Source organism: Rutidosis leptorrhynchoides, chromosome 4 (genome assembly GCF_046630445.1).
Source record: "Rutidosis leptorrhynchoides isolate AG116_Rl617_1_P2 chromosome 4, CSIRO_AGI_Rlap_v1, whole genome shotgun sequence".
In the NCBI taxonomy this organism is placed as follows: Eukaryota; Viridiplantae; Streptophyta; class Magnoliopsida; order Asterales; family Asteraceae; genus Rutidosis; species Rutidosis leptorrhynchoides.
The window spans coordinates 68016973-68036924 of record NC_092336.1 but is presented as its reverse complement, the minus strand read 5'-3'; the positions used below and the strand labels follow the sequence as shown (position 1 = coordinate 68036924).

The 19952-nt window shown below is 32.2% G+C and overlaps 2 protein-coding genes across 2 annotated transcripts; one reads left to right on the top strand and one right to left on the bottom strand.

Moving 5' to 3' along the window:
• Positions 1-4012: 4012 nt before the first annotated feature.
• LOC139840708 (uncharacterized) lies at positions 4013-4759 on the top strand. The gene is made up of 2 exons (XM_071830957.1): positions 4013-4201; positions 4277-4759. Exons 1-2 carry the CDS (start codon positions 4013-4015, stop codon positions 4757-4759), a joined length of 672 nt encoding a protein of 223 aa, XP_071687058.1.
• Positions 4760-5912: 1153 nt separating this feature from the next.
• Positions 5913-7528, bottom strand: LOC139839702 (homeobox-leucine zipper protein HAT4-like). The gene is made up of 4 exons (XM_071829841.1): positions 7271-7528; positions 6868-7184; positions 6672-6751; positions 5913-6572 (listed from the first exon to the last, which is right to left on the bottom strand). The coding sequence occupies exons 1-4, from the start codon at positions 7425-7427 to the stop codon at positions 6215-6217; spliced, it is 912 nt and encodes a 303-aa protein (XP_071685942.1). The 5' UTR covers positions 7428-7528; the 3' UTR covers positions 5913-6214.
• Positions 7529-19952: the final 12424 nt, after the last annotated feature.

The window sequence follows — 19952 nt, the reverse complement described above, 5'->3', positions numbered from 1 at the left end:
GTTCATATTGGTATGTAAATTTCAATACTTAAAAAATAGGAAAAGTATATGAATTATTTAAGAGCCCGTGATGTTGATAAATTTTAAAAGTTCTTTTGAGTTTAAGAGCCCGTGCTATTAAAAAATTTTAAAAATTCCTTTTGAGTTTAAGAGCCCGTAGTGTTGACGAATTTTAAAAGTTCTTTTGAGTTTAAGAGTCCGTGGTGTTGACAAACTTTAAATGTGGGTTTGGGTGGTATTAGTAACTTAATGTATACAATTTTTTTTTTCTCACCATTAATATCTTTTTAATATATAAATTATATACTACGTAATATTTAGAGTACATTGAAAATTTATCATGGAACGTAACATTAGTAAAGTATAAGTTATATTATTTTAGAATTATTATATACAATTATTTTTTGAATAAAGTTTAACCCGCGAATTTAATTTTAGAAAAGTTGTTACTCATTTCAGCAAAATAATGGTACTCGGGGGAGTCGTCATGTATAATTAATATTATAATAGTTATATTTCCATGTTCATAAATATTTGAAGGACTTAAACTGTAAGTTCAAATCACTTCCATATTTATTGCTAAAAAGAAATGCTTCGTTGGTAGTGCATCGAAGCTCCGTTTCGAGTACAATTAATTGCGTTTTGTTCGTAAAATTATTTCGAGTTGAACGGTGATGGCGGTGGAACCCAACTCACGACTAATAGAAAGATAAATCCGTTAAAAAAATTTAGTGGGTTTAACTTTTATATTTAACTTTCCAAAAGGTTTGTTACACATAAAAATGTATGTATATAATGTATATACGGAGTAATATGTTTGGAAATTACTTGTATGCTATAATTAATAATAAACCAACGTTTATGTAGATTTATGGATTATAAATTATATATATTTACGGATTATAAATTAATATATATATATATATATATATATATATATATATATATATATATATATATGGGCACGATCCATGGATAAGCTTAAAAGGAGTACAAACGGGATAAGCAAAATAAAATTATTTGTTTTTGAATTTTTTTTTACATTCATAAATCTGCATTAAAATGCACCTCTAATCAATTTTTTTCATAAAAAAAAAAGTTCAAAATCTTTCAAAAATCGATGATGAATGGTAAAATTAACCATTCATCGGGTTAATTTATCATTCATCTTATTTACGATGAATGATAAAATTAATCAATGCTAAAAAAAACCAGATGAATGGTTAAATTAACCATTCATCTGTTTTTTTATCATTCATCATAAACAGATGAATGGTTAAATTAACCATTCATCTGCTTTTTTTTAGGATTGATTAATTTTATCATTCATCGCGAACAAAAAGAATGATAAATTAACCAGATGAATGGTTAATTTTACCATTCATCATCAATTTTTACCATTCATCATCGATATTTACCATTCATCATCGATTTTCGAACGATTTTGTTGGAAAACTTTTTAAAATTTTTTCGTTTTCTTCTATTTGCATATTAAAGGATCGTTTTTTTTTAAAAAAAAAAAATTGAAATTTTACTTATCCAGTTTGTGCCCCATTTAGTGCTTATCCATGGATTGGTCCACTATATATATATATATATATATATATATATATATATATATATATATATATATAAACATCCTAAATTAACTTTCAACTACAATTCACAAAAAACTTTTGATATATATATATATATATATATATATATATATATATATATATATATATATATATATATATATATATATATATATATATATATATATATATATATTATAGATTGATTGATAGATTATAGATAGATTTGTTTTTCTTAGCTCCCAGGACTGACTTCCTTCGATATCTAAATGTGACAAAAATCCACTATCAAATTACAGACAATAGATATAAACATATTAGGCTATTTGTAAGACTATCTCATATCATTATTGGGCTGGGCCTATCTACGAACATATAGAAAGATGATTTGTTTTACATACTAATAATTTAATAATTTAATGATTTCTAAGCATTAATGATCCAGGGAATACAGGTATGGATTTCAAATTGGTATCGGAATATGTTTTTAAACCCGTCAAATTACTTAGAGTGCTCTTAACGATTCGTCTTTGAAACCTCTTTGCCTCCGTCATCCAAGAACGCCAATATTCGCAAAATGTCCTTGGTCCGTCGTTGAAGACCCGTACTCCATTTGGTCGTTGCTACGCATATTCGAAGACAGACAAATGCTATGTTTTGCTTGTACATAATGCTTTTAAACTTGTACTTGTAAATAATTAAATTAATTTAGTGGGTGTGAGAAAGTATGTGATGGGTATGTCATGGTGGTTAGCATTTAGTCCTGGATTAGTAATGGGAAGGAAGTAGCGCTTATAGTCTTGAGATTACATTATGTCATGGTTAAGAGTGCCTTTAGGTAGAGAATATGCTTATATTTTCTGTGTTACGCTATATAAGTTGTTCATGTGGATCTTAATTTTAATACTTTGTTAGGCTATATAAGTGACTAATTTATGTTTTCTTTTGGTAAAGTCAAAATCTACACATCATATAATTTAGACTTCAAAATCTTTTTTAATATTTAAATCTCTTTTATGAATGAATCAATCCTTTAATGTGCTTACCTCATCAAGTTTGATAATATTTACGTTGAGTCCTACGATAGAAAATGTGTTAACATACTTGAGTTTAACATATTTTCAAGAACTTTATGCATCAAGCTTTTTGAAATTTAGTGTTTTATGATTGCCTACTAATATCAAGTATTCTTATCTAATTATTGATTTGTTATATACGTAACCTTAGAGTTTTCCTTAACATTCATAAAAGTATTATTAATTATTAATTAACATTAAATTTTAAAGTGAATCATTTATTTGTACATTTTTTTTTCCGTTCCAAGCAAAAAGCTACGTTAAAAAAATCATTTATTATTTTATATGTAGATTATTCGATTCGTCTAGAACTTCATTAATTAACTTTATTTCCTACTAATATATTTTTTTAAGTCAATAGACCTTGTTTTCTTTAACGGTTATTTCGACATCGAATACTCTCATTTGTTACACACAGACGCGTTAGGAGAAAACCTTCACACATCATCGTCGCATTCCGTATCCGGTGTGCATTGGATAAATCAAGTTGCTTAGGGCATACATCTTTATTCACCACAACAGAATCCTTAAGAATACCTCCCCTGCATATGAACATGCGCCAACTAGAACTCACATCCAATTCAAAACTTATATCACTCATGCAATGCAACGGTGGTCAATAGACCTTGTTATTTGCTAAAACCTTATTCAAATTAAAAACTTTCTCGGCTCGAAGGTCAAAATGGTGCATTTAAAACTAATATATGTAAATTAAGTGTAGTTTTTCACAACCTTTGACTTCAAATTTTGGGAGAAAACCACTTTGTTTTTTTATCTAACTTTTATATAAAGATATATTTATGATCGCTTAAATTGTGATTAAAAATTGTCTAACAAAATTAAAGTACAACTTTCAAATACGAAAACTATTTATCGTCTGTAACAAAAGTAATCAAGAAATGATTGCTGTGATGAAACATAAAAGGTATTTGTCAACATGTCAAATTGATATTATTTGCTATAGAGGTAAAATGTATTTGTCAACATGTCAAATTGATATTATTTGCTATAGAGGTATCTGTCTATACGTCAAACATATATTATTTGCTACATACTCCGTGATAGACTGCTTTGTTATTTTGAGTGTATTTTGTGCGGGTGATACGTACACCATTAATATTATCCATACATAAAAATTCTTTATGGGTTAGGTGGATATATTCTCATAAACTTGCGGTGCGTAATTTTTGGAATGTCGATGTTACGGGTAATGCAAGTTGGAGTTGGTGAAATATTCTTGGGATTCGAGACGAGTTTAAGGATCGATTTTTTCACATTGTTCATAATGGCGAATTTACTTCGGTTTGGTTTGATATGTGGTGTGAAGGGGGTCGTCTTTCGAATTTGATCACCCCTAGAATGGTGCATCAAGAAGGATTTGATTTATCTTTTTCCGTTAAAGACCTTATACATCATAATGGTATGGTTTGGCCTACTAATTGGTTGAATCAATTTTCACAGTTAACGAACATAGTGACTCCAATCCTTTCGAATGAGCAGGATGTAATCAAGTGGCGGGATTCGAATGGTAATTTGAAGGACTTTTCAGTGAGTTTGGCGTGGGAACATGTCCGTAGTCGTTCCACAGAAGTTCCATGAGTTTCGTTGGTATGGCATGCGCAGAATACTCCTAAACATGCGTTTATAATGTGGTTACTAATGGGTGAAAATTTGAAAACACAAGACAAACCCAAACATTGGGAAGTAGCGGCGAATTGTGTTTTGGTGTGCTCGTCGTGTGACCAAGTACCGGACTCTCATGATCACTTGTTCTTCACTTGCTCGTTTTCTCGACATGTATGGCACCAGGTTAATAAGCATATGGAGTTTCCTATCTTCAGTGATTCATGGAAGGACTTTTCATTGATAGTTTCCCCATTTGCTAAAAGGAACATAGGACGTATTATCGTTATTAAGCTTTTGTTTGTGGCTTCGGTGTACTTTTTGTGGCAAGAACGTAATAACAGAATATTTAAGAAAAAGACAAGGTCGATTGATCAAGTGTACAAGGCGATTTACTCAAAAGTGTGGCTCAAGTTGATGACTATAAAGTGGAGGTTGACGCCAAAGACGCTTCGATTAAAAGCGGACTGGAAGGTCTCTTAAGTTGTTTTATTATGTTATGTATGTGAGCATATTGCTCAAGTGGCTAGTATGTTTAGATATTAGCTTGGTTGGTTGAGAGGATGTAAGATTCACCTACATCCGTTTGTGCTTCAGTTGTAAACATTCATTATTTTTTTTAATAAAGATTCACCGGGTAAACCCCATTACAAAAAAAAAAAAAAAAAAAGTTATTCATACATGATACACCACTAAATATGCAATACAGTGTTGGATAATTTTTAGTGGTGTACGAGTCACTACCCATTTTGTGCCAAATCCGTTCTGCACTTGTAGTCTATTTTTTTTTTTAAATGACTCAAATTAATTAATTATTTTTATAAGTAAATAAAAGCGATAAAGTTAATTTCTTTTATATCATTATTTTATGCTTAAAAAAATAAAAAAAATGTAAGTGTTAAAATTAAATTAACCAAAAATACATGGTAAAATTTAATAATTACAAAAAACACATGTTAAAATTACATTTTCTTAAACTGTGAAAATTTTATCTAAAAGAAATTAATTTTGACGAGTGAGTACAAATAATATAGTGATTTTTTTTAAAACGGCAATATCGACATCGAATCCTCTCATTTGCCATCCACGCACCCGTTAGGAAGAAACCTCTTGCATCCATCGCGTAAAGCGTACCCGGAATGTTTTAGGTTAACTACTTGGCATGCACAGAGTGAAGGATACCAGAGGCACAACCTTTGGAGAAAACTCTCCCCCAGAATTTGAACTTACACCTATTTTTTCAAAAATACGGGCCCACAACTAACTAAGACTTTTTTACTACTCAACCAATTGGTCAGTGGTTAATTAATATAGTGATTTGATCCAAGTTTTCTACAGTTCTCTTAATAGTTGTCTTTAATCGAAGTTGGACTAAATAATCAGACTTATCAGTTAATTTGATGATTTATATTTAATACCGTATCCTAACTACGTGTATAAAACATTTGTGATCATACACATAACGTTTAAGGGAAATGATGGCCTAAAGTATCTATTCAAGCAATTGTAACCATCATCGTCATTTATATTGATTTTTTATTAATTTATAATTTACAATCATATTTAACAATTTTATCAATCAACATTCTTAATAATAATATAATTATAATATAACTAAAATACAACAATCAAAAAGTTGATAAAACATAATTATAATCGATTAATTAATTAGTTTTGGGAATTTACAAACCTAGTACCACGTCTCTTCCTTCCTCTTCAAACAATGAGTTGTTTTTTTTTTTTTTTCTCCTTTCGATATTTTGGGAAGGAAGACTTTTTAAACATTAAAAAACTAAACATCAAAATTACAAAAACTAAACCCAAATATTAAATGGTCAAATGGGACCAAATCTCTAGATCCTAACCCAACAAAACCTCATATCATATCTTAGACTCGTTCACAAAAACTAAATGACTAAAGCACCCTCTTCTCGACTATCACGAGCTAGGGCGAAGGGCACTCATTTGTTGATGAACGACTTGATTAGCAAGTACCCCCCACGGGTTAAACGGTGTTCGGTTAAGGTGCGGGTTCACACCCGTCATGTGGGCCCGCTTATGTTGATGATCAATTGACTTATCCATTGCTGGTGAACCAGGAGGGACCGCGACACGCTCACACGAGGGGCACATAGTGAGCGTTGTCGGGGGCGCCATTTGCATATAAAATTGTGGTGACATTTTTAAAGCTCTTAATTCTTGTAATTCCTTTTGTAACCTCCTATTTTCCTCAGTTAAATTCTCGCAACATCTCTTCAAAAACTCACAATCCACTTCCGTTTGCTTTAATTTTGTCCTGCAATTATCATAAACAAAATTTAATAATTAGGAAGTTAATTCATTTTAAAATATTAAATACCGAGAATACCCTCACAGGTTTAATTATTTTACTAACCTTGCCCTTCGGTTTTGAAACCAAACTTCCACCTGACGAGCTCTTAATCCTAGTCTTTTGGCAAGAGCCTGCTTTTGCTTCTGTTTATATAAACACAATAATTATTATATTAAATTAAAATATAAATTATATTAAAGCCGATAATTAAAAGAAGGCTTGTACCGTACAAGCTATTAACAACAAAATATATACTTACAGGATTAAGAGTGTTGTGTTCTTTAAAGCTTTCTTCGAGTACAGCCGACTGATCTTTAGACAACCGGAGTTTTTTCCGGCAATTTTCTCCGTCCTCATCATCACTAATGCCTCGAGATGAAGCTCTCTCGCCGTCGTTTTCATTCACCGGCAGATCTCTTTCGCTTCTCTTTCCACTAATACTAGAGATCGTGCTGTTCGGCGATGATACGCCGGCTTCTTCCTCCGCCTCTGCTGCCGTCGGCGGTATTCTGTTCACATCGATTCCTTTCAAAAACGACCTCGTTTCGACTTTAAACGCCTCCGCGTTGTTCCGATCTGCATGATCAATTCATGTAATTAATTATTTCAGATCTGTTTAGCTGACAGTTAAACTTATAGATCGTAACCTAATTTATACATACCTGATGAAGATGGACATGAATCGGTCCAATTAGGCGTTGCACGATGATGATTGAACGTCGCCGGCATGAGATTGAGCTGAAGAGACGACGAATTTGTGTTTCCGGCTGCCGGAAAGTTTAAGCTCAGGCTTAAACCTAAATCTTCCTTTTCAACCATAATTTAATAACAGTATGTAACTGAAGCAAAAAATAATAATTAGTGTGTGTTTGGAATTGCAATCAGAAAGATAGAGGATAAATGTGTAAAGAGAAAGGTGTTTGACAATAATGAAGTTGAGAATGATGAATGGGGGTTTATATAGAAGAAATGTAGATGGAATTATTGGCTTGTTTAAGCCGTTTAAGCCGAGCTGAATGTAAAAGGAGATGGAAAGAAGTAGTAATGTAATGTGTCTTTTTGTTGTGAAGGGGACAATAACTTTTGATGACCATATGTGCATGCAACCAAGTGCTTTTTATTGTTTGACCGTTGACTCTTTTTATTTAGAGTATTTATTTATCTGTTTTCAGGATATATGGAGCTGTTACTAAATTTTGTACGTTAATAACTTTAAATGGTTTCTAGTGATCTCCAATCAAGTTGGTTTCGAGTAAATAGATAATAGATAATAGATAATAATTAAGTTGGTTTAAAAATTCATTAATTTTTTATGTGTATTTAGTTTTTCTGAAATGATTATAAGACGTTCTAATAGTTGGTTGCCTGAAATAAAAAATTATAGAAAGCGACACTTGATTTAAAAGCAACTCTTGATAACACAACTAATATGGCACATTAACCTAAAAACACACTGAGTAGTTTTTTTTATTCAAAATGAATTAGCGTCTTCCATATCTATATGTTTTAAAGAACACCTTCATGAGCTGATTTGAGAATGTTCTAAGTGTGTCATAACACAGGGTTCATAATTTAAAGGGGTCAAAGAAAAATTCAACTTATATTATATATAGTGATCCAATGCGGCCGTTAACAGTTTGATATTAAATTTTTTACAACTACTATTTTAAAAGATGCTAGTAATCATAATATTATTAGTACTATTGAATTTATAATTATATATATAAAAATTTTGTTATACAAAAAGTCTACATTATATTTGTTAAACAGAGCTTATAATTTTAACGGAACCGCCCTAACCACATTGGTCACCTTCTAAAACTCAAAATAATAACCTTTTAGATATTACTTTAATCTTGATGAAGTAAAAACCTACAACTCAATGACTTTTGAAGTAAAGTTTTCATTGATAGTCTTTTTTATACGGAGTAATAAATATATATACTATACGATACGATACGATGGAGCCATGAGCATTTACATTTGGGAGTTGATCCGTACACCACCTTATTTTTGCCATACACCACCAAAACAATTATTTGGACATTTCTACCCTTCCTTTGAAAAGTTAAGGGGAGTTGGTGGTGAATAAAACGAAGGGTAAAAATGTCCAAATAATTGTTTTGGTGGTGTATGGCCAAAATAAGGTGGTGTACGAATCACCTCCCTTTACATTTACATCCATATATAGAGTAAGGGACATAATCCATGGGACCAGAAAACACATAGGGTCATCAAAGTCCATCCATAGTGTCATCATTCATGAGTAGATTGATGATTTGTATGATTGGATCCAACCCAACCAACCAGACAAATCAATATCCATTCCACCTGCTGTAGGCCCTACCCACCACCCCCTTATCAAACTATCTTCTCTCTTTCTTTACCATTTACTTTGCTTACCCCAGGTCCCCCTATATTTAAGACCAACTATTTAACAAATTTCTAACATTTCAATCATAAATCATACGAGTAATACCGAGGAAAGTCATTGATATTTTCGCTTTTATAATTGATAATTCTACTAATATATGTTACATTATTATATATTTGTACTATATGTGTCTAATCCATCCATAATTATAATACATCACTTTTATTTGAGAGCGAATTTCTAGCAGGACCATCACATGAGTCTTCACCATCCAATCATATTCATTTGACGTATCATAGATGTTCCACCGAACAACTTTCATATGATAAGCTCTACGTTTAATTACCCTTGGGAAGCAACTATATCGGACAGGCCAATCATTAAATATTTGTATTGTAAATCATGAGTTGGCGGTAGAGTGGTGATAATGGTTTTCTCACAAAGTACAAAAAGATTAAGGGAGGTCAGGAGTTCGAATACATGGAGCATTAAAAACTCCTCTTGGCTACGGAGATTCACCATGCACGACTCTCGGCAACATGCAAAAGAGGTTGTCACTTCGAGATTAGTTTGCACGCAAAGTGAGTCGTAAACTCAGGCTCGAAAAGGAATCAAAAAAATTATATTGTAAAAGTTGTTACGTACTCGTAATATACGATTATGTAGGATTTGTCAAATTCAGTGGTAATGTCGATGCTCATTTAGTTATTCACTTTTATCGTCATTTAAGTGCCAATATTTTTATGTACTGGAAAATCAAGTATTTTTTAAATGTTAAATACGGAAATGTATGTGTATTTACACTAAAGTTATGTATATATGGTGTTATACTATTTGTATTAAATAAATGAAATTATAAGTGGCGCATCCATTATTTTTTGAGTGTGTGCATTTTGCTACTGAGCTTAAATTGCAAATATCTTTATGGGATTTTCAGATTATGCTCTAGCATTATTTATACAAAGACTCGTAACATATAAGTATTAATTTACGATATAGCTTTTATCTATATTTTTTTTTATACCTATATCTAGTATGGTTATAGAACTTTTTTATTAGAAGTAAAATTACCAAAAGAAATTTATCATAAAGGCATAATTACCAAAAGAAGTTTATTACTTCCACATACTTTCTTATGTGTTGATAATTCAATCCTGTTTTGTTAAGAAAACGTTCAAACATTGAATTTGGTATGTTTCAGTCATTTAAAGCATACCTAAAGCTAAAGTGAAACTAATCAAAATGGTTATTGATCTTTTTTTTTCCTTTTTTTTTATTGATCTTCTTTGATTGTATACAAATTACTGTATAATTATCATATCATTATCATTTTTATTATTATCATCGTTGACAGATTAGATGCTACTAATTCATAGGACTGTATATATATACACAAGTTTTAAAACTAGTTTAATTAACAATCAAAAGTGATCTATATGTCTAAGTCGTATAATGGTATAAAGATAAACACACGAATTTTAGATTTTAGATTACAAAGTGTTAGAAATTGGGTATGAATTGACTGCATGGATTCGTTCTTGAATCGTGTGTTCACTTTCTCTATAAATTATTTCGACCCTACGATTGTCTCGGTTGCACGAAATCTTTACAGGGATAAGACAAGAACGCAATCAGTGTTTTTTTGACAACGAAATCACTGATCAAATTGTTAGAGAGTATGTGTGTTTTCTGTTTGTTAATGAATGCAGAATATCCCCAAAAGGGATGTCTATAACTGTAACAGTTATTATTGAAGGGATGTAACCCTTCATAAATGGGCGGAAAAATCTGTTATAACCCAGCCAGGGGCGCTGCCCCTTGGACCCCACAAGGGGGCGCAACGCCCTCGACCTTCGCATTTTGCGCGATAGGTATTTGTCAACTCTTACGGGCATGTACTCCACACTTTCCAAACCCGTTGTTAAGTATAACTAACTAACATCTGCATTCAAGTAAATCGTAACTAACTAAAATGCACGTTGTATGACACTAAAATCACCAACAAAAAAAAAAAAATAGAAACAAGGCAAAATAATTCATTATTTCATTTAATATTTTAATGGCCACTTGCATCATGAATCATAGCTTTTGAAGTCGAAAACATGTGAAAATCAAACACGTGGGGTGGAAAAAGGGCAAAATAATTACCAATGAAATGTTTGTACAACAAGGGTATAATTGCCAATTACAATTTATAATTTTATAATATTAATTATTATTAACCAAAGCCGAGCCACGAGCGGGGGACCCAAAGATGACCGATGAGAGTGGAGTTCACGTGGGAAGTAAACCTCTCCCTTCTAGATCTCACGTGTAACATGTCTTGTTTATTTACTTTTGGGCCCTTCTTCTTTTACCCTTATTTTTTAGTCTTTTCATTTTTCTTATTAACTTTATATATATATATATATATAGTCAAAAGTTCAAACGAGAACCACAAAAAAAATGAGAACTGCGAAAACTTTTAATTTACATAGATTTTCACATATGAGTATATTGAATCACCCATCATTATTGATGAAGAGTAAGAATGAACATAAAATAGTCTAAAAAACCTAAATTTTACCTATATAATAAAGTATATAGTTTATCGTTCATAGGTGCATATTTCTTTGTGTAACATGTGAACATTTAATATAATTAACAATTTAACATGTAATTTGTGGTAATGAACATATGTTTGTTAATAATATTAGGATTAATTAATATTTGCATGTAATTTGTTGCATTTAAATGCATAAAAACTATGAAATTAAAAGGTTCTCACAGTTCTCGTTATTTTTATGGTTCTCGTTTAAATTTTAAAAATTTATTTATTCTCATTTACATAAATTAGTTTTTAAGTATTTCCAGTTGTATTCTTTTTTATTAAACTAGTAACAAGACTTAAAGACTCAAGAGCATTCAACAAAATAATAACTAAATAATACACATAGTGTAAAATTTAAAAATTTTCTAGCGATGTTACTCAAAATAAAATAATATTATAAATCGAATCAATTAATATCTTAATCACAAAGTAGGTGATATATCGATGATAACGTACATTTTATATATATTTTACACACGTCATCGGTTCCTAAATTGATACATTTGACATAGATTTGAAGACATTGATTTGTTAATTATGCAAGAAGATGGTTTTAAGCAAAGGATGATAAAAGCAGTATCAAGGTTGATTAAAGTGAAGAATTCAACTTAAAGATAAGAAAACCAGAGAGAAAAAATACAAGTTCATAAGCGATTGGCCAGCAATGACACGTTTAAGGATGTGGGGTATCACTTCAAATACGGCGCATCTGTGTCTGGATTGGCCAGCAAGTTACGAAATTTGTATAATTATGGAAGGGTTTTTGCAATTTATACCATATGATTTCCAGACGAATTGAGCTATAAATTAAGGTACTTTTGAGCTACTTTTCACCACATTCAAGCAAGAGCATCATCAAGATTGATGATTGGATCAAGATCATCATTGGTACATCTAGTTTTCATTAATTTTAGTGATTTAATTATAAATGCTACCTTGTCCAATTATTTGATTGTTCCATCTTTTATTATGATAGGCTAAATTTATTTGTGTTCACTTTAATGTAAGACCTATAATTTTGGGATGGTTCTAACTATTGGATTATTGAGTTTTTTATGTTTAACTAATCGTGCATTATTGAAAGATCTATTGTTGTGTTTATCTAATTATTTAAATTCACTTATACAAGTTTATGTGCTGCTTTATGTGAGTTTATCAATGTTCATAGCTTGTACTTCAATAAGGATCTAGAAACTTGCATGTGAGTGTAGGTGGTAATTGGAACAATACTATGATAACACAATAGTGTAGGTTGTTTTGAGTGATCTTAATAATCTAGGTTTTATGAAATGTCCCGTTCATATTGATTATAAATGTTCCATATTAATTGATTTCGTTGCGAGGTTTTGACCTCTATATGAGACGTTTTTCAAAGACTGCATTCATTTTTAAAACAACCATAACCTTTATTTTATCAATAAAGGTTTCAAAAGCATTACGTAGATTATCAAATAATGATAATCTAAAATATACTACTTACACACGATCATTAAATAATGGTTTACAATAGAAATATATTACATCGACATATGTTTCTTGAATGCAGTTTTTACACAATATCATACAAACATGGACTCCAAATCTTGTCCTTATTTTAGTATGCAACAGCGGAAGCTCTTAGTATTCACCTGAGAATAAACATGCTTTAAACGTCAACAAAAATGTTGGTGAGTTATATGTTTAACCTATATATATCAAATCGTAACAATAGACCACAAGATTTCATATTTCAATACACATCCCATACATAGAGATAAAAATAATTCATATGGTGAACACCTGGTAACCGACATTAACAAGAAGCATATATAAGAATATCCCCATCATTCCGGGACACCCTTCGGATATGATATAAATTTCGAAGTACTAAAGCATCCGGTACTTTGGATGGAGTTTGTTAGGCCCAATAGATCTATCTTTAGGATTCGCGTCAATTAGGGTGTCTGTTCCCTAATTCTTAGATTACCAGACTTAATAAAAAGGGGCATATTCGATTTCGATAATTCAACCATAGAATGTAGTTTCACGTACTTGTGTCTATTTTGTAAATCATTTATAAAACCTGCATGTATTCTCATCCCAAAAATATTAGATTTTAAAAGTGGACTATAACTCACTTTCACAGATATTTCCTTCCTCGGAAATAAGACTTGGCCACGGATCGATTCACGAACCTATACAAATATGTACATATATATCAAAGTATGATCAAAATATAATTACAATCATTTTTATTATGTTTTAAAGATTTGAGTGTATTAAGTCAGCTGTCCTCGTTAGTAACCTACAACTAGTTGTCCACAGTTAGATGTACAGAAATAAATCGATATATATTATCTTGAATCAATCCAGACCCAGTGTATACACGTCTCAGGCTAGATCACAACTCAAAGTATATATATTTTTGGAATCAACCTCAACCCTGTATAGCTAACTCCAACATTACTGCATATAGAGTGTCTATGGTTGTTCCAAATAATATATATACATGGGTCGATATGATATGTCAAAACATTTGCATACGTGTCTATGATATCCCAAGATTACATAATATATTAGAATACATGTATAATACAATATAAGTTAGTTAGGATATGATTTGTATAGATTTGTTAAACATTTTCCGTAGCTAAAAAGATCAAAAATATTCAATCTTGTTTTACCCATAACTTCTTCATTTTAAATCCGTTTTGAGTGAATAAAATTGCTATGGTTTCATATTGAACTCTAATTTAAGAATCCAAACAAAAAAAGTATAGGTTTATAGTCGAAAATTTAAGTTACATGTCAATTACTAAAGAGGTAGTCATTTCCATCGAAAGAACGACATCTTGATGACCATTTTGAAAAACATACTTTCACTTTGAGTTTAACCAAGATTTTTGGATATAGTTTCATGTTCATATGAAAAATCATTTTCCCAGAAGAATAACTTTTAAATCAAAGTTTATCATAGTTTTTAATTATCCAAACCAAAACAGCCCCCGGTTTCACTACGACGGCGTATATCCGATTTTATGGTGTTCATCGTGTTTCCAGATTTTAAATCACTAAGTTAGCATATCATATAGATATAGAACATGTGTTTAGTTGATTTTAAAAGTCAAGTTAGAAGGATTAACTTTTGTTTGCGAACAAGTTTAGAATTAACTAAACTATGTTCTAGTGATTACAAGTTTAAACCTTCGAATAAGATAGCTTTATATGTATGAATCGAATGATGTTATGAACATCATTACTACCTCAAGTTTTCTGGATAAAACTACTGGAAATGAGAAAAATGGATCTAGCTTCAAAGGATCCTTGGATGGCTTGAAAGTTCTTGAAGCAGAATCATGACACGAAAACAGTTCAAGTAAGATTTTCACTCGAAATAAGATTGTTATAGTTGTAGAAATTGAATCAAAGTTTGAATATGAATATTACCTTGAATTAGAAATATAAACTATTGTAAATAACAAAGGTTCCTTGATCTTAGATGATTTCTTGGAATGGATTAGAAAGCTTGGAAGTAGACTTGCAAACTTGGAAGTATTCTTGATTTTTATGAAACTATACTTATGGAATTTATGAAGAACACTTAGAACTTGAAGATGGAACTTGAGAGAGATCAATTAGATGAAGAAAATTGAAGAATTAAAGTATTTTTAGGTGTTTTTGGTCATTGGTATATGGATTAGATATAAAGGATATGTAATTTTGTTTTCATGTAAATAAGTCATGAATGATTACTAATATTTTTGTAATTTTATGAGATATTTCATGCTAGTTGCCAAATGATGGTTCCCACATGTGTTAGGTGACTCACATGGGCTGCTAAGAGCTGATCATTGGAGTGTATATACCAATAGTACATACATCTAAAAGCTGTGTATTGTGCGAGTACGAATACGGGTGCATACGAGTAGAATTGTTGATGAAACTGAATGAGGATGTAATTGTAAGCATTTTTGTTAAGTAGAAGTACTTTGATATGTGTCTTGAAGTCTTTCAAAAGTGTAAGAATATATATCAAAACACAACATGTATATACATTCTAATGGAGTCGTTAAGTCTTCGTTAGTCGTACCGATAAGTGTTGTTTTGAAACCTTTAAGTTAACGATCTCAATTAATGTTGTTAACCCAATGTTTATTATATCAAATGAGATATTAAATTATTATATTATCATGATATTATGATGTATGAATATCTCTTAATATGATATATACATTAAAATATCGTTACAACGATAATCGTTACATATAAGTCTCGTTTCGTAATTCTTGAGTTAGTAGTCTTGTTTTTACATATGTAGTTCATTGTTAACACACTTAATGATATATTTAAATATCATTTTATCATTTTAAATATAGTGTATCAATATCTTAATATGATACATATGTATTCAGTAGACGTTATCATAACGATAATCGTTATATATATCATTTCGTGTTTCTTAACTTAGTAATCTCATTTCTTATGTATATCACACATTGTTAATATACTTAGTGAGATATTTACTCATCATAATCTCATGTAAACCATATATATATATGTCTATATATACCACAACATGTAGTTTTCACAATTTTGTAACGTTCGTGAATCGCCGGTCAAATTGGGTGATAAATTGTCTATATGAAACTTATTTCATTTAATCAAGTCTTAACAAGTTTGATTGCTTAACATGTTGGAAACATTTAGTCATGTAAATATCAATCTCAATTAATATATATATAAACATGGAAAAGTTCGGGTCACTACAGTACCTACCCGTTAAATAAATTTCGTCCCGAAATTTTAAGCTGTTGAAGGTGTTGACGAATCTTCTGGAAATAGATGCGGGTATTTCTTTTTCATCTGATCTTCATGCTCCCAGGTGAACTAGGGTCCTCTACGAGCATTCCATCGAACCTTAACAATCGGTATCTTGTTTTGCTAAAGTTTTTTAACCTCACGATCCATTATTTCGACGGGTTCTTCAATGAATTGAAGTTTTTCATTGATTTGGATTTCGTCCAATGGAATAGTGAGATCTTCTTTAGCAAAACATTTCTTCAAATTCAAGACGTGGAAAGTGTTATGTACAGCCGCGAGTTGTTGAGGTAGCTCCAGTTGGAAAGCTACTGGTCCGACACGATCTATAATCTTGAATGGTCCAATGTACCTTGGATTTAGTTTCCCCCGTTTACCAAATCGAACAACGTCTTTCCAAGGTGAAAACTTAAGCATGACCATTTCTCCAATTTCAAACTCTATATCTTTTCTTTTACTGTACGCGTAGCTCTTTTGTCGACTCTGGGCGGTTTTAAATCGTTGTTGAATTTGGATGATTTTCTCGGTAGTTTCTTGTATTATCTCCGGACCCGTAATATGTCTATCCCCCACTTCATTTCAACAAATCGGAGACCTGCACTTTTTACCATAAAGTGCCTCAAACGAGGCCATCTCAATACTAGAATGATAACTGTTGTTGTAGGAAAATTCTGCTAACGGTAGGTGTCGATCCCAACTGTTTCCGAAATCAATAACACATGCTCGTAGCATGTCTTCAAGCATTTGTATCGTCCTTTCGCTCTGCCTATCAGTTTGTGGATGATAGGCAGTACTCATGTCTAGACGAGTCCCCAATGCTTGTTGCAACGTCTGCCAAAACCTTGAAACAAATCTACCATCCCTATCAGAGATAATAGAGACGGGTATTCCATGTCTGGAGACAACCTCCTTCAAATACAATCGCGCCAACTTCTCCATTTTGTCATCTTCTCTCATTGGCAGGAAGTGTGCTGACTTGGTGAGACGATCAACTATTACCCAAATAGTATCATAACCACTTGCAGTCCTTGGCAATTTATTAATGAAATCCATGGTAATGTTTTCCCATTTCCATTCCGAGATTTCAGGTTGTTGTAGTAGACCTGATGGTTTCTGATGTTCAGCTTTGACCTTAGAATACGTCAAACATTCTCCTACATATTTAGCAATATCGGCTTTCATACCCGGCCACCAAAAGTGTTTCTTGAGATCTTTATACATCTTCCCCACTCCGGGATGTATTGAATATCTGGTTTTATGTGCTTCTTTAAGTACCATTTCTCTCACATCTCCAAACCTTGGTACCCAAATTCTATCAGCCCTATATCGGGTTCCGTCTTCCCGAATATTAAGATGTTTCTCTGATCCTTTGGGTATCTCATTCTTCAACTTTCCTTCTTTTACAACCCCCTGTTGCGCCTCCTTTATTTGAGTAGTAAGGTTAGTACGAATAATTATATTCATAGCTTTTACCCGTATAGGTTCTCTGTCCTTTCTACTCAAAGCGTCGGCTACCACATTCGCCTTCCCCGGGTGGTATCGAATCTCAAAATCATAATCATTCAACAGTTCAATCCACCTGCGTTGTCTCATATTCAGTTGCTACTGATTAAATATATGTTGGAGACTTTTGTGGTCGGTATATATAATACTTTTGACCCCATATAAATAATGCCCCCAAGTCTTTAATGCAAAAACAACAGCACCCAATTCCAAATCGTGAGTTGTATAATTTTGCTCATGAATCTTCAATTGTCTAGACGCATAAGCAATCACCTTCGTTCGTTGCATTAATACACAACCGAGACCTTGCTTTGATGCATCACAATAAATCACAAAATCATCATTCCCTTCAGGCAATGACAATATAGGTGCCGTAGTTAGCTTTTTCTTCAATAACTGAAACGCCTTCTCTTGTTCATCCTTCCATTCAAATTTCTTCCCTTTATGTGTTAATGCAGTCAAGGGTTTTGCTATTTTGGAGAAATCTTGGATGAATCTTCTGTAGTAACCAGCCAATCCTATAAATTGACGTATATACTTCGGAGTTTTCGGGGTTTCCCACTTTTCAACAGTTTCTATCTTTGCCGGATCCACCTTAATACCTTCTTTGTTCACTATGTGACCGAGGAATTGAACTTCTTCCAACCAAAATGCACACTTTGAAAACTTAGCGTACAATTCTTCCTTCCTCAATACTTCTAACACTTTTCTCAAATGTTCTTCGTGCTCTTGATCATTCTTTGAGTAAATAAGTATGTCATCGATGAAAACAATGACAAACTTGTCAAGATATGGCCCACACACTCGGTTCATAAGGTCCATGAACACAGCTGGTGCGTTAGTCAATCCAAACGGCATAACCATAAACTCATAATGACCATAACGCGTCCTAAAAGCAGTTTTTGGAATATCATCCTCCTTTACTCGCATTTGATGATATCCAGAACGTAAATCAATTTTCGAATAAACCAACAAGCCTTGTAGTTGATCAAATAAGTCGTCAATTCTCGGCAGTGGATAACGGTTTTTGATGGTAAGTTTATTCAACTCTCTGTAGTCAATACACAACCTAAATGTACCATCCTTCTTCTTGACAAATAAAACAGGAGCTCCCCATGGTGATGTGCTTGGTCGAATGAAACCACGTTCTAATAGTTCTTGCAGTTGGCTTTGAAGTTCTTTCATCTCGCTGGGTGCGAGTCTGTAAGGAGCACGAGCTATTGGTGCAGCTCCTGGTACAAGATCTATTTGAAATTCAACAGATCGATGTGGAGGTAGTCCCGGTAATTTTTTCGAAAATACATCGGAAAATTCTTTTGCGACGGGAACATCATTGATGCTCTTTTCTTCAGTTTGTACTTTCTCGACGTGTGCTAGAACAGCATAGCAACCTTTTCTTATTAGTTTTTGTGCCTTTAAATTATTAATAAGATGTAGCTTCGTGTTGCCCTTTTCTCCGTACACCATTAAGGGTTCTCCTTCTTCTCGTACAATGCGAATTGCATTTTTGTAACATACGATCTCTACTTTCATCTCCTTCAGCCAGTCCATGCCAACTATTACATCAAAACTCCCTAACTCTACAGGTATCAAATCAATCTTAAATATTTCGCTACCCAGTTTAATTTCTCGATTCCGGCATATATAATCTGCTGAAATTAATTTACCGTTTGCTAATTCGAGTAAAAATTTACTATCCAACGGCATCAATGGACAACTTAATTTAGCACAAAAATCTCTACTCATATAGCTTCTATCTGCACCCAAATCAAATAAAACGTAAGCAGATTTATTGTCAATAAGAAACGTACCCGTAACAAGCTCCGGGTCTTCCTGTGCCTCTGCCGCATTAATATTGAAAACTCTTTTGCGGCCTTGTTCATTCGTGTTCTCCTGGTTCGGGAAATTTCTAATAATGTGGCCCAGTTTTCCACATTTATAACAAACTACATTGGCATAACTTGCTCCGACACTACTTGCTCCGCCATTACTCGTTCCGACACCATTTGTTCCTTTCGTTCTGTTAACCCCTGGTCCGTAGACCTCACACTTCACCGCACTATGACCATTTCTTTTACAC